This window comes from Hyperolius riggenbachi, chromosome 6 (assembly GCF_040937935.1).
Source record: "Hyperolius riggenbachi isolate aHypRig1 chromosome 6, aHypRig1.pri, whole genome shotgun sequence".
NCBI lineage: Eukaryota > Metazoa > Chordata > Amphibia > Anura > Hyperoliidae > Hyperolius > Hyperolius riggenbachi.
This window is the reverse complement of record NC_090651.1, coordinates 77941023-77967053: the sequence shown is the minus strand read 5'-3', so window position 1 is coordinate 77967053 and position 26031 is coordinate 77941023. Positions and strand designations below refer to the sequence as shown.

Below are 26031 nucleotides of genomic sequence, written 5' to 3'. Positions count from 1 at the left end.
ACCTCTGTGGAAGAGGTCAGCACTACTGTATATAAAAGCTAAATAATAATAATTGTTAAAGGAATACTGTAGGGGGTCAGGGCAAAACTAGTTGAACTTACCCGGGGCTTCTAACGGTCCCCCGCAGACATCCTGTGCCTGCGTAACCACTCACCGATGCTCCGGCCCCGCCTCCGGTTCACTTCTGGAATTTCAGACTTTAAAGTCTGAAAACCACTGTGCCTGCGTTGCCGTGTCCTCGCTCCCACTGATGTCACCAGGAGCGTACTGCGCAGGCACAGACCATACTGGGCTTGTGCTATACACTCCTGGTGACGTTAGTGGGAGCGAGGACACGGCAACGCAGACGCAGTCATTTTCAGACTTTAAAGTCTGAAATTCCAGAAGTGAAGCGGAGGCGGGGCCGGAGCATCAGTGAGTGGCTGCGCGGGCACAGGATGTCTGCAGGGGACCGTTAGAAGCCCCGGGTAAGTTCAACTCATTTTCCCCCGACTCCCCTACAGTATTCCTTTAAACGGTAATGGCAGTTGTGGCACAGTATGTTGCTGTAAGGACTTGCTTAGATGCTTTGATTGTTACTACACAGATTTGTATCATTTCACGGAAACCCAGCTGGGTCTGATGACTTGGACTCTATAATTCAGTTATTAGTATGATGGTTGAATCAGGGGAGGGGGTTCAGAGTTTCCGACGAGTCAAATAGCCTTGGTTTCTATTCAGTGGTTTAATAAAATTACTGCTGTTTTCTGAGAAAATCGACATTAGCTGTAAAACGTATAATGGTTCATTTGTGGAGATGGTCTAGTCTTTTTCCTGTATTATGATTTCTTAATACATGAAAATTAGTTTCTTCTAGACTGAATGGCTGGATCCAAAATGTGTCCAAACATCCGGCCTTGTCCACTAAGAAAACTGTGTTTTACATCGACGGACTCATAATAATGTAGCAACACTGAAGTCTCATTCACAGGGGAGGAACAATGTGTTATTGGGCCCTACACCAAAATGTTATTTTGTTATCTAATCTAAGCCATTTTTTCTTGTCACATCTACCTTTTTTTTAAAACCATAACAAATGACAGCATAATACAACTATTGTGGTCTTACAAAGGTCTTTGCATACAAGTATTTTATCCACATTTACTTTATGGATATCCTCTGCCACTAAATCAGTTAACCTTTTGCACATTCATGTGCAAATGCTTTAATGCAAATCAATCATCCGAAACCACTCCTATCGGCATAGTGCAAGCATTCAGGGCCAGAGTTAGGACTAGGCCTGAACGATTTTAGGAAAAAATTGAATTGAGCGATTTCTGTCTGAAATCACGATTTTGATTCGATTCACGATTTCCTTCAAATCAAGCTTTTTTCCCCTCCTCTGTGCACCTTTGTCCCCATCTATTTGTGCACCATCTGTCTCTCTCTTTGTGTCCCCTGTGTGTCTCTCCCTTGCCCCTTTTGTGCCCCCGCCTGTGTCTCTTCTGTGCCCCCTCTGTGTCTCTTCTGTGCCCACAAGCTGCGGCAGTGCTGGACATACCTTCCAGCACGAGTCCAGCGATGCCCATATATCTACTTTGCCTCCTGCAGGCTCTAATGCATGGCATACTTCCTGTATGTCATGTGACATACAGGAACCAGGGTGTATGCCGTGCACAAAAGTCAGCAGATGGCAAGAGGACGGACAGCGTTGGACTCGTGCTGAAGGTATGTCCAACACTGCCGATGCTGCAGGCCGCACGCGCCCGGTGTTGGGGTAAGTTTGAAGCCGCTTCTTTAAACTTTCCCCATGCAAAAATGACGTCCTCACAGAAATTGCTGCTTTGACAATTCCAAAATTGTGATCTTGGTAATCGCGATTTCGGTTTAAATATGATTTTATGTTTCAGGCCTAGTTAGGACACATAAGAATTATGAGGAGCCTCTATGCGGCGTATGTGACTCCACAAGAGGATATATTCTTTTGGATGATGTGCATTAAAACATTGGCATGTGAGTGTGCAAAGGGTTAACTGATTTTGCTGCGTTTTTTGGCCACACACCTCCTTCACTCCTCCACTCCTCCTTCACTCCTCCACACCTTCTCTACTCCTCCACCCCTCCTTCACTCCTCCACACCTCCTTCACTCCTCCACCCCTCCTTCACTCCTCCACACCTCCTTCACTCCTCCACACCTCGTTCACTTCTCCACCCCTCCTTCACTCCTCCACACCTTCTCCACTCCTCCACCCCTCCTTCACTCCTCCACACCTCCTTCACTCCTCCACCCCTCCTTCACTCCTCCACACCTTCTCTACTCCTCCACCCCTCCTTCACTCCTCCACACCTCCTTCACTCCTCCACCCCTCCTTCACTCCTCCACACCTCCTTCTCTCCTCCACACCTTCTCTACTCCTCCACCCCTCCTTCACTCCTCCACACCTCCTTCACTCCTCCACCCCTCCTTCACTCATCCACACCTCCTTCTCTCCTCCATGGAATGCCATGGCTTATTTTGGCCTACAGATCAAGTAACAGAAGTAGTGGGAAACAAAGGAGCACTCTCTAGGAAAGGTAGCGGGTTCCCCCCTCCCCACTGGTGTGTTTCTAATTCTGTGCCCAAAGTTCTATTTTAGTTCTACAGCATAAAAAGGAGGGTAAACTGTATGGAGTCATCTCTAAAGGTGTACAGATAAAAATACTATTTACAGCAAATTAGCATACATGTATAATTATTCAAATGAAGGCAATACATCGTTCAGATATAATCTAAAACTGTATAAAATATATGATTCTGTATATATAATGTTAATATATTCCAATAAAGATGATTAAGCATATAAAATATAATATACTTATAAGCATCACTCTATAAATAAAATGATTGTCTAATTCCAAAAATATGATGGACTCTAGACTTCAAAGAAAAAAGGTCCAGTACCCCAAACTAGGCACAGCAATAACTGATTATAGGTTCTTGCCTAAAAATCTAACAAATAGTAATAGATAGTGCAGTTAATCTGTATTCAGCCTGACACTTTCATAAACTCTGTACTTACAATGGATGTCCAAATATAAAAATATGGTAAGTGCTACTTGGACCTGCTACAGCAGGGGTCTCAAACTCGCGGCCCGCGGGCCATTTGCGGCCCTCGACACAGTATTTTGTGGCCCTTGCCGGCAAAAGCTTCCTTATAATTCGCTTCAGTGCTCCCAAGTAATCCGCCGCATCCCCGCCGCTAAACGAGGGCTGCAGAGCCCCCAAATCGCCCGGGGGGGGGCAATCCGCCAGCATTTCCTGGAAGGGGCAGAGCTTTCAGCTTCAGCTCTGCCCCTCCTGACGTCAAATGTGGCGCATCGCCGCCTCTGCCCGCCCCTCTTACTCTTCCTTCACAGAGAGGGGCGGGGAGAGGCGGCGATGTGCCGAGATTGACGTCAGGAGAGGCAGAGCTGAAGCTGAAAGCTCTGCCCCTTCCAGGAAATGCCGGCGGGTTGCCCCCGGGCAATTTGGGGGCTCTGCAGCCCTTGTTTTGCGGCGGGGACACGGCGGATTACTTGTAATGGGAGCACTGAAGCGAACTATAAGGTAAAATAAGCAAAATAGTTCGCTTCAGTGTGAATTTGATTTAGTAACAAAAATCAAAGCAGGGGGGGAGGGGGGGGGGTGCTGCTGATTGACTTTTTTTGGGAAATCCCTTATGTGGCCCAGCCTCATCCTGACTTTGCCTCCTGCGGCCCCCAGGTAAATTGAGTTTGAGACCCCTGTGCTACAGGAAGACGCTGTGACATGTGACATGCTATAATAAGAAGTGAAGGACAGCCTGTTACAAGAAGACACAGTGACAGCTGACATGTTATAGAGAGTCACACAGTGATTGCTGACAAGTTACAGGGAGGCACAGCAATGACTCTTGTGTCACAGAGAGATGCAGGAACGGCTGATATGTTACAGGGAACTGCAGTGACAGCTGAAGCATTACAGGTAGATGAAAGAAACGTTGACATGTTGTGGGGACAGAATTACTGCTGACAGTTATCAGTACTATTATGAAAGCATGGTAGTGTGACCATGGTAGGTGCATGCCATCTGAAAAAGCAGCTTTAACCCAAGATTTAACTTCATCCCAATCAGTAGCCGATACCCCCTTTCCCAAGAGAAATCTTAACTTTATTTTTTGTGGGCAGCATGGTGGCTTAGTGGCTTTGCAATGCTGGATCCCTGGTTCGAATCCTAGCCAGGGAACTATCTGCACAGAGTTTGTATCTTCACTATGTCTACATGGGCTTCCTCTGGACACTCAGGTCTCCTCCCACATCCCAAAAATAGGTTAACAGGCTTCCCCCTAAATTGACCCTAGAGTCCGATGCACATATGACTATGGTAGGGATTCGATTGTGAGCCCCTCTGAGGGACAGTTAATGATAAGACTATATACAGTGCTGCCCATAATTATTAATTAGGGACAGAAATGGTTAGCAGACAACAACATTAACATTTTGAAGTGGCCCAGCCAGAGTCCTGACTTGAATCCAATTGAGAATCCGTGGAGGGAGTTAAAGATCAGGGTGATGGCAAGAAGACCCTCCAACATGAAAGATTTGGAGCTCATTGCTACAGATGAATGGGCAGACTTTTGCAAGTCTCTGTGGAGACTTGCAAAAAGCTGGTCTGCAATTATAGGAAGCTTTTGATTGCTGTAATAGCCAATAAAGGCTTTTCTATTGATTATTGAGAAGGGTATAAATGGTATGAAGGGTATGAATAATTTTGGACTGGACACGTTTTGCTCAAATGTAAATAAAATCCTGAGACATGTTTTTTTCCCCACAATAATGCCTCTTGTACAATGTCTTATTATCTTTTGGGAGACACCTATGTAATTTCCCTTCAAATGACTTGCTGGGTGAATAAAAGTAACTTTAAGTCAAAATTTGCCAGGGGTATGAATAATTATGGGCAGCACTGTATGCTCTGTAAAGCATAATAATACTTGTTCTCAAATATATCATCATGGATAGCTGTATGGCTAATACTGTGGCAAAACCCCGCCCACAGTGTGATGTCAGGGCCTTCTAAGAACCTGGTTGCGTTGTGGGAAATAACTGTTGTTTCCAACTGCACAGAAATCTCAGAAACGAACATTTAGCAGAGTTCACCTGGCAGGACAAAAGATTTTGCCATTTGTGATAAATTTCAGAATGTAAATCAGGGAGAGGAAAGATTTTACAATTGGTAAACACTGACTTAAACATTTTCACTACAGTTCCTCTTTAAGTTTTTTTTTTTTTTTTAATAGACTTGACCTCAGACACTTCAGAGGCTCAACAATGCTCAGTAGGACTGTAGGTTGTTATGTATCACAATCCATAATTGGCAATAATATATATATTTTTTTTTTATTCTGCAGGACTTGAACCTTTTCCAGGCTGTGCTGGACTCCCATCCCCTCGGGGTCACATGGTGTCCGTTCTGACTCTCCCCACGTCAGAAGATGACCAGGCTGCTGCTGGGCGTCACGCTAGAGAGGATCTGTAAGGCTGTTCTCCTGCTCTGTCTGGTGCACTTTGTCATTATCATGATCCTCTATTTCGACGTCTACGCCCAACGCTTGGACTTCTTCAGTCGCTTCAATGTCAGGAACTCCTCCCGGGTGCACCCCTATTACAACTTCTCCCGGCCTAATGGCACTGCACACAGCTACCCTGCTGTGACCTCACCTGCAGATGCGGTCACACCCAGTGCTAAGCTGGAACTCAACTTGACCATCACTGAGAAACCTCTTCCTCCCTGCCCAGATTCCCCTGCAGGTCTTGGTAAGTTGGTGTTGTTAACATTGCTATGGATAAGAGTTGTTATTGCCAGTAAGAAGCACAGCAAAATAATAATAGAATATTTCTGTGCAAAAGCTTTTCCCACCTCTTCTTTGGGTAGAAAGAGATGACATCACTATTATTTACTACTGCAGGCATGAATAGGATGAGCATTAGGCCTCATTGATCTCGCATCTGGACATGCTAGGTCTGTTTTCATTCTGCTAGTCTGGAGAAACCACAGTTATAGGTGTGCAATCCAAACACGTCTCTCTCCTGTTCCAGCATTAGACCACCTTTTCCAAACACGTCTCTCTCCTGTTCCAACATTAGACCACCTTTTCCAAACACGTCTCTCTCCTGTTCCAGCATTAGACCACCTTTTCCAAACACGTCTCTCTCCTGTTCCAGCATTAGACCACCTTTTCCAAACACGTCTCTCTCCTGTTCCAGCATTAGACCACCTTTTCCAAACACGTCTCTCTCCTGTTCCAGCATTAGACCACCTTTTCCAAACACGTCTCTCTCCTGTTCCAGCATTAGACCACCTTTTCCAAACACGTCCCTCTCCTGTTCCAGCATTAGACCACCTTTTCCAAACACTTCTCTCTCCTGCTCCAGCATTAGACCACCTTTTCCAAACACTTTTCTTTCCTGTTCCAGCATTAGACCACCTTTCCAAACACTTCTCTTTCCTGTTCCAGCATTAGACCACCTTTTCCAAACACGTCTATTTACTGTTCCAGCATTAGACCACCTTTTCCAAGCACTTCTCTCTCCTGTTCCAGCATTAGACCACCTTTTCCAAACACGTCTCTTTTCTGTTCCAGCATTACACCACCTTTCCCAAACACTTCTCTCTCCTGATCCAGCATTAGACCACCTTTTCCAAACACTTCTCTCTTCTGATCCAGCATTAGACCACCTTTTCCAAACACTTCTCTCTCCTGCTCCAGCATTAGACCACCTTTTCCAAACACTTTTCTTTCCTGTTCCAGCAATAGACCACCTTTCCAAACACTTCTCTTTCCTGTTCCAGCATTAGACCACCTTTTCCAAACACTTCTCTTTCCTGTTCCAGCATTAGACCACCTTTTCCAAACACGTCTCTCTCCTGTTCCAGCATTAGACCACCTTTTCCAAACATTTCTCTCTCCTGTTCCAGCATTAGACCACCTTTTCTAAACACTTCTCTCTCCTGTTCCAGCATAAGACCACCTTTCCCAAACATTTCTCTCTCCTGTTCCAGCATTAGACCACATTTCCCAAACACTTCTCTCTCCTGTTTCAGCATTAGACCACCTTTTTCAAACACTTCTCTTTCCTGTTCTAGCATTAGACCACCTTTTCCAAACACTTCTCTTTCCTGTTCCAGCATTAGACCACCTTTCCCAAACACTTCTCTTTCCTGTTCCAGCATTAGACCACCTTTCCCAAACACTTCTCTCTCCTGTTTCAGCATTAGACCACCTTTTTCAAACACTTCTCTTTCCTGTTCCAGCATTAGACCACCTTTTCCAAACCCTTCTCTCTCCTGCTTCAGCATTAGACCACCTTTCTAAACACTTCTTTCCTGTTCCAGCATTAGACCACCTCTTCCAAACACTTCTCTCTCCTGTTTCAGCATTAGACCACCTTTTCCAAACACTTCTCTCTCCTGTTCCAGCATTAGACCACCTTTCTAAACACTTCTTTCCTGTTCCAGCATTAGACCACCTTTTCCAAACACTTCTCTCTCCTGTTGCAGCATTAGACCACCTTTTTCAAACACCTCTGTCTCCTGTTCCAGCATTAGACCACCTTTCCCAAACACCTCTCTCTCCTGTTCCAGCATTAGACCACCTTTTCCAAACACTTCTCTCTCCTGTTCCAGCATTAGACCACCTTTCCCAAACACTTCTCTTTCCTGTTCCAGCATTAGACCACCTTTTCCAAACACTTCTCTTTCCTGTTCCAGCATTAGACCACTTTTTCCAAACACTTCTCTTTCCTGCTCCAGCATTAGACCACCTTTCCAAACACCTCTCTCTCCTGTTGCAGCATTAGACCACCTTTTTCAAACACGTCTCTCTCCTGTTCCAGCATTAGACCACCTTTTCCAAACACTTCTCTTTCCTGTTCCAGCATTAGACCACCTTTCCCAAACACTTCTCTTTCCTGTTCCAGCATTAGACCACCTTTCCCAAACACTTCTCTCTCCTGTTTCAGCATTAGACCACCTTTTTCAAACACTTCTCTTTCCTGTTCTAGCATTAGACCACCTTTTCCAAACACTTCTCTTTCCTGTTCCAGCATTAGACCACCTTTCCCAAACACTTCTCTTTCCTGTTCCAGCATTAGACCACCTTTCCCAAACACTTCTCTCTCCTGTTTCAGCATTAGACCACCTTTTTCAAACACTTCTCTTTCCTGTTCCAGCATTAGACCACCTTTTCCAAACCCTTCTCTCTCCTGCTCCAGCATTAGACCACCTTTCTAAACACTTCTTTCCTGTTCCAGCATTAGACCACCTTTTCCAAACACTTCTCCTGTTCCAGCATTAGACCACCTTTCTAAACACTTCTTTCCTGTTCCATCATTAGACCACCTTTTCCAAACACTTCTCTCTCCTGATGCAGCATTAGACCACCTTTTACAAACACCTCTCTCTCCTGTTCCAGCATTAGACCACCTTTTCCAAACACTTCTCTCTCCTGTTCCAGCATTAGACCACCTTTTCCAAACACTTCTCTCTCCTGTTACAGCATTAGACCACCTTTCTAAACACTTCTCTCTCTTGTTCCAGCATTAGACCACCTTTCCAAACACCTCTCTCTCCTGTTCCAGCATTAGACCACCTTTTCCAAACACTTCTCTCTCCTGTTGCAGCATTGGAACACCTTTTCCAAACACTTCTCTCCCCTGTTCCAGCATTAGACCACCTTTCTAAACACTTATTTCCTGTTCCAGCATTAGACCACCTTTTCCAAACACCTCTCTCTCCTTTTCCAGCATTAGACCACCTTTCCCAAACACTTCACTTTCCTGTTCCAGCATTAGACTACCTTTTCCAAACACTTCTCTTTCCTGTTCCAGCATTAGACCACTTTTTCCAAACACTTCTCTTTCCTGCTCCAGCATTAGACCACCTTTCCAAACACCTCTCTCTCCTGTTGCAGCATTAGACCACCTTTTTCAAACACGTCTCTCTCCTGTTCCAGCATTAGACCACCTTTTCCAAACACTTCTCTTTCCTGTTCCAGCATTAGACCACCTTTCCCAAACACTTCTCTTTCCTGTTCCAGCATTAGACCACCTTTCCCAAACACTTCTCTCTCCTGTTTCAGCATTAGACCACCTTTTTCAAACACTTCTCTTTCCTGTTCTAGCATTAGACCACCTTTTCCAAACACTTCTCTTTCCTGTTCCAGCATTAGACCACCTTTCCCAAACACTTCTCTTTCCTGTTCCAGCATTAGACCACCTTTCACAAACACTTCTCTCTCCTGTTTCAGCATTAGACCACCTTTTTCAAACACTTCTCTTTCCTGTTCCAGCATTAGACCACCTTTTCCAAACCCTTCTCTCTCCTGCTCCAGCATTAGACCACCTTTCTAAACACTTCTTTCCTGTTCCAGCATTAGACCACCTCTTCCAAACACTTCTCTCTCCTGTTTCAGCATTAGACCACCTTTTCCAAACACTTCTCTCTCCTGTTCCAGCATTAGACCACCTTTCTAAACACTTCTTTCCTGTTCCAGCATTAGACCACCTTTTCCAAACACTTCTCTCTCCTGTTGCAGCATTAGACCACCTTTTTCAAACACCTCTGTCTCCTGTTCCAGCATTAGACCACCTTTCCCAAACACCTCTCTCTCCTGTTCCAGCATTAGACCACCTTTTCCAAACACTTCTCTCTCCTGTTCCAGCATTAGACCACCTTTCCCAAACACTTCTCTTTCCTGTTCCAGCATTAGACCACCTTTTCCAAACACTTCTCTTTCCTGTTCCAGCATTAGACCACTTTTTCCAAACACTTCTCTTTCCTGCTCCAGCATTAGACCACCTTTCCAAACACCTCTCTCTCCTGTTGCAGCATTAGACCACCTTTTTCAAACACGTCTCTCTCCTGTTCCAGCATTAGACCACCTTTCTAAACACTTCTTTCCTGTTCCAGCATTAGACCACCTTTTCCAAACACTTCTCTCTCCTGTTGCAGCATTAGACCACCTTTTTCAAACACCTCTGTCTCCTGTTCCAGCATTAGACCACCTTTCCCAAACACCTCTCTCTCCTGTTCCAGCATTAGACCACCTTTTCCAAACACTTCTCTCTCCTGTTCCAGCATTAGACCACCTTTCCCAAACACTTCTCTTTCCTGTTCCAGCATTAGACCACTTTTTCCAAACACTTCTCTTTCCTGCTCCAGCATTAGACCACCTTTCCAAACACCTCTCTCTCCTGTTGCAGCATTAGACCACCTTTTTCAAACACGTCTCTCTCCTGTTCCAGCATTAGACCACCTTTTCCAAACACTTCTCTTTCCTGTTCCAGCATTAGACCACCTTTCCCAAACACTTCTCTTTCCTGTTCCAGCATTAGACCACCTTTCCCAAACACTTCTCTCTCCTGTTTCAGCATTAGACCACCTTTTTCAAACACTTCTCTTTCCTGTTCTAGCATTAGACCACCTTTTCCAAACACTTCTCTCTCCTGTTCCAGCATTAGACCACCTTTCCCAAACACTTCTCTTTCCTGTTCCAGCATTAGACCACCTTTTCCAAACACTTCTCTTTCCTGTTCCAGCATTAGACCACCTCTTCCAAACACTTCTCTCTCCTGTTTCAGCATTAGACCACCTTTTCCAAACACTTCTCTCTCCTGTTCCAGCATTAGACCACCTTTCTAAACACTTCTTTCCTTTTCCAGCATTAGACCACCTTTTCCAAACACTTCTCTCTCCTGTTGCAGCATTAGACCACCTTTTTCAAACACCTCTGTCTCCTGTTCCAGCATTAGACCACCTTTCCCAAACACCTCTCTCTCCTGTTCCAGCATTAGACCACCTTTTCCAAACACTTCTCTCTCCTGTTCCAGCATTAGACCACCTTTCCCAAACACTTCTCTTTCCTGTTCCAGCATTAGACCACCTTTTCCAAACACTTCTCTTTCCTGTTCCAGCATTAGACCACTTTTTCCAAACACTTCTCTTTCCTGCTCCAGCATTAGACCACCTTTCCAAACACCTCTCTCTCCTGTTGCAGCATTAGACCACCTTTTTCAAACACGTCTCTCTCCTGTTCCAGCATTAGACCACCTTTTCCAAACACTTCTCTTTCCTGTTCCAGCATTAGACCACCTTTCCCAAACACTTCTCTTTCCTGTTCCAGCATTAGACCACCTTTCCCAAACACTTCTCTCTCCTGTTTCAGCATTAGACCACCTTTTTCAAACACTTCTCTTTCCTGTTCTAGCATTAGACCACCTTTTCCAAACACTTCTCTTTCCTGTTCCAGCATTAGACCACCTTTCCCAAACACTTCTCTTTCCTGTTCCAGCATTAGACCACCTTTCCCAAACACTTCTCTCTCCTGTTTCAGCATTAGACCACCTTTTTCAAACACTTCTCTTTCCTGTTCCAGCATTAGACCACCTTTTCCAAACCCTTCTCTCTCCTGCTCCAGCATTAGACCACCTTTCTAAACACTTCTTTCCTGTTCCAGCATTAGACCACCTTTTCCAAACACTTCTCTCTCCTGTTCCAGCATTAGACCACCTTTCTAAACACTTCTTTCCTGTTCCAGCATTAGACCACCTTTTCCAAACACTTCTCTCTCCTGTTGCAGCATTAGACCAGCTTTTACAAACACCTCTCTCTCCTGTTCCAGCATTAGACCACCTTTTCCAAACACTTCTCTCTCCTGTTCCAGCATTAGACCACCTTTTCCAAACACTTCTCTCTCCTGTTACAGCATTAGACCACCTTTCTAAACACTTCTCTCTCTTGTTCCAGCATTAGACCACCTTTCCAAACACCTCTCTCTCCTGTTCCAGCATTAGACCACCTTTTCCAAACACTTCTCTCTCTTGTTCCAGCATTAGACCACATTTTCCAAACACTTTTCTTTCCTGTTCCAGCATTAGACCACCTTTTCCAAACACGTCTCTTTCCTGTTCCAGCATTAGACCACCTTTTCCAAACACTTCTCTCTCCTGTTCCAGCATTAGACCACCTTTTCCAAACACTTCTCTCTCCTGATCCAGCATTAGACCACCTTTTCCAAACACGTCTCTCTCCTGTTCCAGCATTAGACCACCTTTCCAAACACCTCTGTCTCCTGTTCCAGCATTAGACCACCTTTTCCAAACACTTTTCTTTCCTGTTCCAGCATTAGACCACCTTTTCCAAACACGTCTCTTTCCTGTTCCAGCATTAGACCACCTTTTCCAAACACTTCTTTCTCCTGTTCCAGCAATAGACCACCCTTTCCAAACACTTCTCTCTCCTGTTCCAGCAATAGACCACCCTTTCCAAACACTTCTCTCTCCTGTTCCAGCATTAGACCATCTTTTCCAAACACCGTTCTCTCCTGTTCCAGCATTAGACCACATTTCCCAAACACCTCTCTCTCCTATTCCAGCATTAGACCACCTTTCCCAAACACCCCTCTCTTCTGTTCCAGCATTAGACCACCTTTCCCAAACACTTCTTTCCTGTTCTAGCATTAGACCACCTCATTCTAGTTTTTATCTTTGACTAAAGATCTAGGAGCTCATCATGGCTGATTGCAGTGCTCATTAAAAACAAAAAAACAAAACATAAAACGCATCATTCAGGTCTCTGTCTAAAGACTTAATGGCAGAAGGCTTGGCTTATTTATTATTTTCTGATGTTTTTTAGCACAAAAACATGATGACGGAAGACATCCCGTCTGCCACAACCCTAGTACTGCAAACCATGAATAATTCACAAGCAAAATATGTTTTTATTTCAGAAACCACTCATTTTACTTGCATTTGAAAATAAGGCAGCAATGTAGAGAGGTTGGGCATATCATTCTGTACACTTTATCCACTCATTTTAGTACGTGAATATTTACATTTATACAAGTCTTTACATCACACCTAAAAGATAACCAACTGACACCAAAAGAGGCACTAGGCCCTGGATACTTGAAAGAAATGTTGCAGCTGCGCAGCAATCACTGCAATCTCAGATCCACATGTTCTAATAATTTAGTCATACCCAGAGTCAGGCCCGGATTTACCTCACAGGAGCCTATAGGCACAGATGTCCTGTCACCCTAGATTTTGCTCTTCATGAACTTACAAATCCCCACCGAACTGCACCACAAGTGTGCTGGCTGGCCCGGTCCCCCCTCCCCCCTACTTCCCCTGCAAAGCAAAGTTAGCCACAGGTGCCCCTTAGCATTAGGTAACAGGAAGTAACCTCAGTATTAAGCAGGTATAGGTGCCCCTGACTGAAGAGAGATCTTGTCAGTGGAATGCTGAGAGCAGGAGTAACCTCTCATTTACACTCTTATCAAGACTCTGCAAAGGGAAGGAGAGAGAGAAGGCGCTCTGGGAGGGGAGTGAGCTGCCTTCCCATCATCAGGCGCCTATAGGCATGTGCCTACAGTGCCTTGTGGTAAATCCAGCCTTGCCCAGAGTCCACCTGAAAACTTTTGTTCCCAGAGTCTTTTGTCAAGCTGCTCCTATGCTATGGAATTCCTTACCTCAGCTGATCAGGACAGCTCCATCCCTGGACGTGTTTAAATCCAGACTGAAAACCCACCTGTTCAGTTTGGCATTTGCTGAAATATAATATAATTTTTGTTGTTGTGTTAATACTTCATCCTTCTACCAACTACTAAATCTGAGAGTGCTTAAGCGCTTTGAGTACTATGGGAGAAAAGCGCTATAGAAATGTTATTGTAGAGGAATTTGGTTGTAAAACCGGGACTGTCCCTGGAGAATAGAGACATTTGTGCTATGCTAGTGGACCTGCAAGCACTGTCTGTCTGGCATTTTAGCCATGGCCCTTGGGTGTGTGTGGCTTTATTGCAGCACTTGCCCCCTCATCATATAGTCATATAGACAGGGAAAGCCTCATATCATGCCAAAAGACAGAACTCTGAAGCGATTTCTTTTATACGACATCTGCTGATGCAGTTTATTTCCTGGTGAAAGTTCCAGGGACATTTGGAAGCCTTTAAAAAAAGATATGATCATTTCACAGATGGGCTCTGGAAATGTGAGCATTGTTTTGAATATTTTGGTTTGTAGCCCTGTCATTGTGATGCATGTTGTGTGTTTCGGTGCATTTTGCATGAGGTTACAAAACCAGCGTTCAATAAGCTGCCTTGTGACAGAGAGAGGTTATGCGCCTCCTTGGATAGAAAGTTAAAACCAGAAGCCATAATGGGCTTGTTGGACTCGTTTTTATTGGATATTTGATATTCTTCTTTCCCTGCCAGCTATGTGGAGCAGGATTTATATCCCTGTGGTTGTATTGTGTGACCGCATTACTCCTGTGTAGTGTCAGAGGTGTGCCATGTCTGACTCAGGACTGCTAAATCATCTGTTTTATATTATTCTCATGTATTTGGACCTTTTCCCTGATTTCTGATAACATATATGTGTGACTCTGCAAATTTACAACCTCAGTCTTGCTGGCTGAAAAGTAGATGTAGATGCAATCACATTTGTATATTACAGTGATTGTTTATACTAAAGCCAGCTGGCTGTGTAATTGTTTATACAGAAAGTAGGATATAATCCTTGGACTAAGAACAGCAGCAGTTCAGTCAAATTTGTTATTAAAGATACCTGGACTCCTGAGGCAGTCATAAAAAAATTACATCTATTCAAAAAAACAAAACAAAAATGCAGCTATCATGAGATTGCCTCAGCTTAGGTCTCCCATTGAAGGTTGAGGGAACTGCATGCAGTTGGAGCCAAAAAGGCTCCCTGAAGCAGCATTTGCAGAGGCATTCCAGCAGGAGGAGGTTGTGTAGCCAGCAATGAAGGCGAATAGACGCTTCTGCATTTCAGAAGGTGAGGTGATACAAACTTCTTCTGTGGCAATGGCTCCCGCCCATAGTTACAATTAAAGGACCACTATTTTGAAAAAAAAATTCAAAATGTTTGTGTATACATGCTTAACTTATGAGTAGTACATTTTTCCCATATTAGAAAGTACTACTGTTGCTTACAGTAGCCTCTAAAAATTTGACAGATTAGTCCATCTCCTCATGGGCGGAATGCAAAGCCTTCCGGGATTTGTAGCCATTAATTAATACGCGGCAGGTGCCGCATATTGGTTAATGTCTACAAATACCGGAAGCCTTTGTACTCTGTCCTGCAGCCTCCGTAGAAGCGCAACCTTGCGCAAAATGACAGTCAGGCTACAGGCAACTCCTACCTCCACTGGTATGTCTCTGCACACGTATATTTATCTTGCAAGTGTATGTTGTTTATATTTAATAAAGCAGCGAATGCAGCAGTTCCGGCTTCCCTTGTTCCTTTACAGCACGTGTCGAACTCCAGGCCTGGAGGGCCAGATCCATGCCAGTGTTTAGGATGGACTGAGAAAGAAAGGAATGTGTTCTACCTGATGGACCGCACCTTTCCTGATTCAGACCCATCAATTCATTTGAGCGGTATCAAAAATGTGTGAGGATCTCGGCCCTCGTAGTACCAGTTTGACATACCTGCTTTACAGTGTTCCACGGTGGCGTAGTGGTTAGCACTCTCGCCTTGCAGCGCTGGGTCCCTGGTTCGAATCCCAGCCAGGTCACTATCTGCAAAGAGTTTGTATGTTCTCTCCGTGTCTGCGTGGGTTTCCTCCGGGCACTCCGGTTTCCTCCCACATTCCAAAAACATAAGGATAAGTTAATTGGCTCCCCCTAAATTGACCCTAGACTACAGTACTTACACTACATAATATAGACATATGGCAATGGTAGGGATTAGATTGTAAGCTCCTTTGAGGGACAGTTAGTGACAAGACAATATATATATATATACTCTGTACAGCGCTGCGTAATATGTCGGCGCTATATAAATACTAAATAATAATAATAATAATAATACTGTGTTTTATGCCATAGCACGCCAGGCTGATTCCTAAGGAAGGCATGCATTCGAGCCATCCCCCATGCCACTGCTTTCTTGTACTGTGACTTTGAAAGTGGCCGATGTACGAAAAAATAAATTTATGGTGCATTTTACTCCGGAGAAAATGTACATTTTATACATATGCATGAACCTGCATTTTAAATTTTACAATTTAAAGTGAAGGTTTGCTGTTTGCGATAGTGGCCCTGTAAGATGATGCCCAAAGGACATAAATGGCAGTGGGAAGCGCCGTGGGACCTGGTCACCCCTGCTGACCATAGAACTTTGTTTTTATGCCAAGATCTGGGACTGGAATACGTTCCTTTAGGCTTAACTTCTTTATTCCAGAACCAAGGGCAAATTGTCTTTCTTTTTTTTAGCAAAGTAGAGTTTGCTGTGTGTGATTTTCCTGTAGTGGTAGCAGAATAGCGCTGGGTTTTGTGGGTGGCAAGGCTGTGATCAGAGATTTCGCTACAGTGGGTTTGTGCAGCCTTCAGTGACGGCGATGGAAGGGTTAATCTCATTCAGGGTCCAGCAGCAGAGCTGAGCAGTCAGTACTCAGCAGGCAGATTGCTAATAAGCTGGAGCGTCAGGACTGATTAATACATTAATTACTGTGATTATAGCTGCCCCCTGAGTGGTGCCCAACGCCCACCCTCCCTCTCTGGGCTGATGCTGGATTATAGTGGGCTGTGCCAGAGAAGCGATTGTGTGCAAACCGCACTTAGCTGAATGTCCGCTGGAAATAAGACTGCAGGGATGTCATTCCGGCGATGTATGCCTAATTAATTGCACAAGCAAAGGAGGCACCTGCCTAGGGCTGTATGAACTGGACTGGCAGGAGGTGTGCCAAGGCGGCAGAACATGTCAACTTTATTTCCTCCCCCCATTTTTATTCTACTCTTATATACTCTTATTAAACCTTTGTACTGAAGGATTTGTTGCAAGTGCGTCACACCTCACACAACCTCAGACCAACAGAATCTTGACCACCCCCGAGTCCATTGGTGCCAGAGCCTTCTGTCATGCTGCCCCTACCCTTTGGAATGCTTTGCTGCAAACAATCAGGACCGTTCCAGCCCTCCCTAGCGTACTGTCCAGTGACGCCGGAGGGCACCGCTCAGGCCCTGGTGGGCCGATTTGAATAATTTTTTTTTCGAAACACGCAGCTAGCACTTTGCTAGCTATGTGTTTCTCTGATTTCCGCCGATCCACCGCTACCCACCGTGTAATAGCCCCCCCCCCCCCCCGAGACCCTGTGCACAGCCTGGCCAATCTGTGCTAGGCAGCGTTGAGGGGTGGATCGGGACTCCCTATGACGTCACAACGTCGATGACGTCATTCCGTTCGTCGCCATGCGACGGGGGAAGCCCTGAAGGAAATCCCGTTCAGAACGGGATTTCCTGATGGGCATGATCGTCGGCGGCGATTGGAAGGGTAGGTGGGAATCGGCAGGGAGGGGGGGGGGGGGGGGGTATCATGTAGCTAGCGATAGGCTAGCTACATGATTAAAAAAAATTAGGTTTAAAAAAACATGCGCAGCCATGCAGCTGCGCAGAATCAGAACTCCAGGGAGGTTAAGAGCTACCTGTTTAGTCTGGCATTTAGGATCACATAACTTTTTTCCCTGTAACACATCGCTATGTACTGAACTGAGACAAACTTATACACTTTGAGTCCTAGGGGAAAAAAGCACTTTACAAATGTTTTGTTGTTGTTGTACTCCAAAATGTATGCACACTTATGTCAAAATGGAGGATCTTAGTTTTATAAAACAAAAACTGCAGTATTGTGCAGCAAACCTGTTCACCTCGACAAGGTTTGTTCAGCTGAGCTGGTCTTTAAACCACCCCACGCCAAGCACCACACAGCAGAGCAACCTAACATTTCATGACTCAAACCTACCGTCATTTGGAGCAGATTGGGCCTATGGGACTTTTTCAAAGGGAACAAGCACATCGTGCATCAGAACGTTTTTTCAAGCAGCAGCGACTTTATAAAAACAATCTGTGTCTGGCTTTCAAACAAATACATGCAAATAGAACAGAGCTTATCATCCAGGGTCTTTAAATAGACTAGAGTAGGCCTGGCGATAAGGGAGCATGGCTTGCTCAAACAACAAATACTAATATTAACTATTTGCAATCCAAAATGTATGCACACCACAAACTATGAAACAGATGCTGGAAAAAATACTGTACTACAATTGTAGTGAAACGAATGTTGAACTAGCTTAAAGCAAAAGGCTGCAGTTTTTTTGGGCTAATTACCATATATACTCGAATACAAGTTGACCTCATGTATAAGTCGACTCCAATATTTAACCCTCTTAAGCTGGAATTTTTATTAACTCAAGTATAAGTCTACCTAGCAAAGTTAATGGCTGCACTTGGGGCCGAGATGGGGTTAATGATTGCCCTGCATAAAGCACTGCAGCCATTAACCCCTCCTGTCCCTTAAGTGCAGCCAATACCTCCTCCAGGCCCCCAAGTGCTGCAATTATTCACTCCCTTTTATGCAGCCCAGTATCCCCCCGTCCCTTTCATTGTTAATTGTTGTGACCAGGACTTTCAGGCCCGTGTTTTCTTTGCATTTCCTTTCCTCAAACTATCAGTTACCAATGGGAAAATTGCTGCAAATGGGAATGTCACTATTAGTACACACATTACTCAGTGTGCTCAGTGTTGCCCATGACTTGTGTATGTCGACTCCTATACTTTTATGAAGTGAATCAGACCTACATTTCTAGACTTACACTCAAGTATATACAGTATTCCATGCATTTTATCTTAGTTTTTATTTATTTTTACTGTTGTCTGTATGCATGAATTCTGAAATGGAAAGGATTAAAGGGTCACTTAAGTCACACAAAAAAAATGAGTTTTACTCACCTGGGGCTTCCCTCAGCCCCCTGCAGCCGTCCGGTGCCCTCGCAGCCTTGCTCCGATCCTCCTGTCCCCACCAGCGGCTACTTCCGGTTTCGGCCACAGGCTGGGAATGCGAGTGATTCTTCGCATTCCTGGCCACAATAGCACCCTCTACACTGCTATTGCGGCAAGGAAGGCCGCAATGGCAGTATAGAGGGTGTTATTGTGGCCAGGAACACGAAGAATCACTCGTGTTCTGAAACCGGAAGTAGCGGCGGGGACAGGAGGATCGGAGCGAGGCTGTGAGGGCACCGGACAGCTGCAGGGGGCTGAGGGAAGCCCCAGGTGAGTAAAACTCTTTTTTTTTTTGTGACTTGTGTCCCTTTAAAGCAAATCTGTTTCAAAAAGAAGCTTTTGAACCTGACAAAATAGGGAAAGGACAGCTCTGGTCTTAAAGGGGCCAACGCTGTCCTTTCCCTATTTTCTTATTGTGATTACAGGTAGTTCCCGACTTACGAACGACCCGCCGATCCGAACGGCATGGATTCTGTGTTTCGATGGGAACAAGTCAAATTTTTTTTTTCAAATTGGACTTGTACTTTTTGAGAAAGGTACAAGGGGTGGTTAGGGTTAGGCACCACCAGGGGGTGGTTAGGCACCACCGGGGGGGGGGGGGGGTGGTTAGGGTTAGGCACCACCAGGGGGGTCTAGGGGTTAGGGATAGGTACAGGGAAGGTTCTGTGTGAGAGCAGGGATAGGTATAGTTACAGTACAATATACACCACCAGGGGGGTGGTTAGGGTTAGGCACCACCAAGGGGGGTGGTTAGGGTTAGGCACCACCAGGGGGGGTGGTTAGGGTTAGGCACCACCGGGGGGGGGGTGGTTAGGGTTAGGCACCACTGGGGGGGTGGTTAGGGTTAGGCACCACCAGGGGGGTGGTTAGGGTTAGGCACCACCAGGGAGGTGGTTAGGGTTAGGCACCACCAGGGGGGTGGTTAGGGTTAGGCACCACCAGGGGGGGGGGGGGGTTGGTTAGGCTTAGGTACCACCAGGGGGGTGGTTAGGGTTAGGCACCACCAGGGGGGTGGTTAGGGTTAGGCACCACCAGGGAGGTCTTAAGGTTAGGCATCACCAGGGGGTCTTAGGGTTAGGCAGCACCAGGGGGGGGGGGGTTAGGGTTAGGCACCACTAGGGGGGGGCTAGGGATGGGTACAGGGAGGTTCTGTGTGAGAGTAGGGATAGGTATAGATACAGTACAATATTTGTAATATACACAATTTATTAAATTATGTATATTTACACAAAGCCTACAGTTAGGTATAATTGCAGTAAAATACCTGTAAAATCTACAATTGTATTACTATGCTTAATACAAGTGTAAATATCGTTTTTTGTTATAGACGCTAATTGACGTTTCATTTCCGAATTCGTTTGTTGTTATAGACGGTATTTTGCTGTTTCATTTCCGTTTATTGAACCGATTTAGCACTATATTTTCGTTTATAAGCTATAAACGAAAAATATTGTTTTACATTACAAATTTCGGCTATATCCCACGCCCTTTTTTGATACACGCCCATTAATGAACTTATATCATAACAACAAAACAGAAACAAAGAAAGAAAGAATTTGTCTCTACATTGTAAGCTAAAAAGATGCTAGAATAATAATCCACCTTTTAAATCTTGTTAGATAGTGATATCTATATTCTTATCAGTAAAAGAAATGAACGATTGACGGTATTTATTATTCGGTAAGGGGATGGTTGACTAACCAAAGATCCCATTGATCAGTAAATCTCTTGATATTACTATGTAGGTTGGCAAAGATATGTTCATATTTGCAGTTGGTTACATCCTCTGGGCAACAAAAATTTGCTATAGCCAGAAACTGGAAAAAAAACAATCAGTCCTGAATTCATAGAAATAGTACAAATTGTGAAAACCAACTGCAAATATGAACATATCTTTGCTAACCTACATAGTAATAACAAAGGGTTATCCTGTTCCTGATTTCCCTCCTCCATTTTTTCCACCCAGCACCACTGAAATGAGAGCTTTGAGAGGTGCAGCTGAGCCAGGCTGCTGGCTTTCTTCCCTAGCTGAAGAAATCCAGCAGCCTCAATTTTAGAACTTTTTTTTTATTTACACCCTTTCCCCATCTTTTTATTCTGTTTATTGACGGAATACAAAGAGAGGCAGGTAGTGCCCCGTGTGAATGGCTGGTCAGGTGCTTTGCTTGTAGGTGTACAAATGCATGTCTGTGTACCAGGATCAGATAACTGAGGGGTTTTGATGAATCATTGTTGTCCAGAGTGAGTTCCTACACCCAGTATCGGATTCTCTCTCACACAGCCTTGTGTGTGACATGCTGCAAGACATGGTTACTAAATGGGCTGAGAGATAGGCAAACACCATACCTTTGTGGAGTAGCTGAGACTGTGACAAGCTGCACGTAAAAAACCCCCCCAAAAACTGCATTTTTGCCAGAATCTACAATATCTGTTCAGGTTAAATTATTACACCGCACAAATAAAGTTGTCCCTGCTACAAAACCACCAGACAGCTTAGAGACAAACTGCATGTGGTGATAAAGGTTTAAAATATTCATAAAAATGTAGAACTTACAGTTTTGTACACAGTAGAGAGGAATAGCACTGCATCTAAACCAAGCTGCACCTGACTGACATGCACAGCATAGAGCTGCAGGGCCTATGAAAGGACAACTTAGGAAAGTGAGATGGAAATGGAGGCTGCCATGCTTATTTCCTTTTTAAGGGACTCCGAGCTGTGCAGAAACTATGGAAAGATGCATATCATTTTAAAGCTCTCTTTCTCCTCTTTCCAATGATATATAAACCGCCACCCTACGCCTTTTAGATTTAGCTATTTTCGCGATTGAAATTGCAGTGGCCGCGATTTCGATCGCGAAAATAGAGAAAACCAAAAGGTGTAGGGCGATGATTTAGGTGTCGTCATAAAGAGGAGAAAGAGAGCTTTAAAATGATATCCATCTTTCCATAGTTACATTGTATTACACAGGGCGACACTTTCCCCAGTGTCAGCTGCTCCATTCAGCAGAATGGTGCTGCTGACTTTAGGAAAAAGTCACCCTGTGTAATACAAGTACCGTATATTCCGGCGTATAAGACGACCCCCCAACTTTTCCATTTAAAATATAGAGTTTGGGATATACTCGCCGTATAAGACTACCCCTCTTGCAACGCACACCTGCTGATCCTCTGCCTCTAATACTTTTAGCCATAGACCCTGAACTAGCATGCAGCAGATTAGGTGTTTCTGACTAATGTCATTAAATTACAAATTACAAAGACGAACCAATATGCATGGGAAAAGCTGGATGTATGCAGCAACTTCAGCAGCTGCTTGTTTCTGAAGTAATTTTTACGCTTTTTGTAATATATTCTGGAGCTCTTCCATAATTTAAAATTGTAAAGGTTTTTTAAATGGAGCAAGGAAATGGTTTATAATTAATTTATTATAACTGGAGTGATGAGTTTAATAACATAAGAAAAAAATCTGCAGAGATGGAATAATCGCATGTTGCAGTCTTCCAAGCCTACATCATAAGTAGCTTGCTTAGGTGCTGGGCCTCTGCAGTGCTGTGTCCCAGGCTTAGGACCACTGTGGCGAAAAATTGTAAACTTTAAAATACACGTAAACAATACAAATAAGAAGTATGTTTTTTTCCAAAGTAAAAAAAGCCATACACTACTTTTCTCCTCTGTTGTTGTCACTTACAGTAGGTAGTAGAAATCTGACAGAACCGACAGGTTTTGAACTAGTCCATCTCTTCATGGGGGATTCTCAGCAAGGCTTTTATTCTTTATAAAGACACTCCCTGAATAGGATTTATATAAAGACTAGTGACCTAAGCCCATTTAGAAACAGGCTCTAGGTCTGTCAACGCTGCGCACGCCCGCCCGCCCATCCTGCGTCCTGTCCCAACGGCTGTCAGTGCAGGACGTGTGCAGTAGCGCAAAAGCACTGACATGGGGACAGGACGCAGGGACACTTGTATATTATTAGGTAGGATGCCGGCCAGCCTCCCTGCTCACTGCATTCTTTTGGGGCAGTTGGACAGAGCAACTGCCTCTCACTAAGTGCCTTTGAAACTAAACAAAACCCTAAATAATCCCCCATGAGGAGATGGGCTAGTCCAAAACCTGTCGGTTCTGTCAGATTTGTACTACCTACTATAATTGACAGCAACATAGGAGAAATGTAGTGTACGGTTCATTTTACTCTGAAAGAAGCTTACTACTTATTTGGATGTGTTTACATGGATTTAAAATTTTCCGATTTTTGTGATAGTGCTCTTTTAAGGCCTGTGCACACACCAGATAAACCTAGGCCGAGGCGGCCGATAACGATGGCCTCTGCTGTAAAACCAGCATGTGTACAGCAGTTTCCGATGCCCCTCGGCCAGCAATTTGCTTGGAGGATCACTTCGGCCAATCAACAGGATATTACCTCGCTTACCGCTTACCCACTTACCTCGCCTCACGCAACATTGCTCCCATGCTGCCCCACCCCCTGCATAGAACCGAGCACATCACTCCCATGCAAAGAGAGCAACATGTCTGCACAGCCTCAGCCCTGCAATGTCGCCCAGCTCCTGATCTCCATTGGGTGACATTAATTGAGCATGTATACGGGCATATAAGGGGCCCATACACTCAGCCGGTGTTTTTCCGATCGATCAGTCGATCGATTGGTTGATTGCAAATCGATTGACCAATCGATCGATTTGCGGCCGATTTTGATCAATTTCAATCGATCGGGCAGGCTGGAAAATCTAGGTCGATCTGTTGAGTTTGCTTATCATTTTGCATTGGCCCTAATGGAAATCTGATGGCAAAAAAATGCCATCAGATCAATTTTCAATAGATTTCATAATGAAATGCATTGGAAATCTGTTCCTAGTAAAAAATGTTCCTAAACACATCAGATAGATCAGAAATCTATCCGATGATCTATCTTCTGCTAATCTAACGAGTGTATGGCCACCTTAATCAGGAACAACTTAGTTTGTGTGATTAGTTTGTCTGTAACTGTGCTGAAAGGTTATTTTTATTAAATAGAAAAACAAAAGTTGGCTTTCTTTAAACAGAAAGAATTTGCGATATATCAGGTTGGAGTGAGCTTGAGATGTCTCCCAAGGCATCACTGTTGAATATATGCAAATTAACCATTGTTACCCTTAAGCCGACCATACACTAGGCCGATTCCCGCCAGATCGACAGCAGATTCGATCACTGGGATCGAATCTGCTGTCACATCGTTCCCGCTACACGCCGAATTTCGATCTATTTTGTCTGATCCCGTCGATCGCTCCGTGCGGAAAATTATCGTCGGGTAGGGAGCGCGTCGCTAGCGGCGTTCGAGTGCCCGACGACCGACGCAATAGAGCGGCAATACATTACCTGCTCCGCCGGCGCGACTCACCCCGGTCACCGCTGCTCCGTCTCCACGCTGGTCTCCGGGTCTTCACTTCTTCCTGCTCGGCAGGAAGTTTAAACAGTAGAGGGCGCTCTACTGTTTAAACTTCCTGCCGGGCAGGAAGAAGTGAAGCATGCCGGGGCCGGAGAGCGGAGACGGAGCAGCGGTGACCGGGGGCAGTCGTGCCGACGGAGCAGGTAATGTATGCGGGGTGGGGGGGGGGGGGAGCGGCGGCGGCAGCACCACCACCACAGATTGTGAACGGTTTCAGGCTGAAATCGGTTCACAATCTGGTTGCTGTAACGGTAGCCATACGATCCCTCTCTGATCATATTCGATCAGAGAGGGATTTATCTGTTGGTCGAATCTGATGGCAAATCGACCAGTGTATGGCCACCTTTAGAAGCTAAACACACCTCCACAACCGCTGGAATGCAATGAAATAGGTGATAAGTCATTTATGAGAAGCTTTGTGAATAGAGCCCATTGTGTCCACAGAGCCCCTCTGTTGATTTAATGACAAAGGAAGGAAGTGATGTTGAACATGGAGGCATATGCAGAAAAGTACAGTAATGTTGTCATCACAGCAATTTTACCATTACGGTGACGAGGTAGTGCATGTTGCGCTATTAGTAAGACTCAACATTACCATTGCTAGACAGGAAAAGTCACAGACTATTTATATTGCGTTTTTCTTATGGTGGACTCTAAGCGCTAGAGCTGCAGCCATTAAGGCATGCTCAGTAGGCAGTAGTAGTATTAGGGCGTCTTGCCCAAGGTGTCCTTACTGAATAGGTGCTGGCGTACTGAACCATGACTGTACATTTTAAGAGAGAGGACAGATCAATAGGCTGTTAATGTGTCCATTGGTACCAGGAGTTTGTGTGGTGTCTGGAAAAGTTGTGCAGGTTGTGAGATCGTGTTCTGCATACACTATGAGATCAATGGATATGTTTAAAACTGAAAATTCTGAATAAGTCCTATGGATAACATAGGATCCGTTGACATGTCCGTTCATCTGTTCCTCTACGGAAAACAGTGAGTGTTTATAGTGTGAACCAATCCTTATGTAAAAGGCAGAGAGAGCCCTTGCACCAGTGTTGAGCTGGTTTCTCCACATACACGAACACCTGACTGCCTCCGAAATACTGTAATCTCCTCACTGTAAATTGTGTACATTGTCAACATCCAGTAAAGGCCATGCCTGTTTTTTTTTTTTTTTTTTTTTTTTTTTTTAATCCTATATAACACAACTAAAACCAGCATATGCTGCTCAACTTCAATTTATTACTTTTGTGTTTTTATGCCCATATGTTATATGAAAAAGGGCCCCACAGACACCTTGTTTCCCAGATCTATCAGATCCTGGTTACTGTGTCCTAGACTGGGACAAAAACATTTTAGGAGCTATGGGAGAAGGAACTGTCCCTAATGATCGATGCTGAGTAGTGGCAGAAAATCTTCACCTTAAATCACAAACTTGAGTGTCGTAGCCCAGGACCTGGCATACAAGATTCTTAGCGGATGGTACAGAAGCCCCACAAATTCTTCACAAAATGTTCCCGTCTATCCCGGAGGTGTGTTGGCGGGTGGTTCTAGTGATGGCTCACTCTTGCACATCCTCTGGACATGTCCGGTGATCTAACCATACTGGGAACAGGTACACCAACTTATTGAACGTATCTCCTCTGATTAAGTTAAAGAAAACCTGAACTGAAAATGAAGTCAAAATAAACATTGACAAGTCATACTTACCTCCCCTGTAGTCTACTACTCAATCTCTTTCTCCTTTCTAGCGTCCAGTTTGTCCA

The 26031-nt window shown here is 44.6% G+C and overlaps 1 protein-coding gene across 1 annotated transcript in view; it reads left to right on the top strand.

The window, feature by feature from the left end:
- The window catches only part of B4GALT2 (beta-1,4-galactosyltransferase 2), a 172560-nt gene that overhangs the window by 59374 nt on the left and 87155 nt on the right, over positions 1–26031 (top strand). Inside the window, exon 2 of the mRNA XM_068239552.1 lies at positions 5389–5794. Coding sequence (XP_068095653.1) covers positions 5473–5794 — 322 coding nt within the window. The 5' untranslated portion in view covers positions 5389–5472. The remainder of the gene's footprint in view (positions 1–5388; positions 5795–26031) is intronic.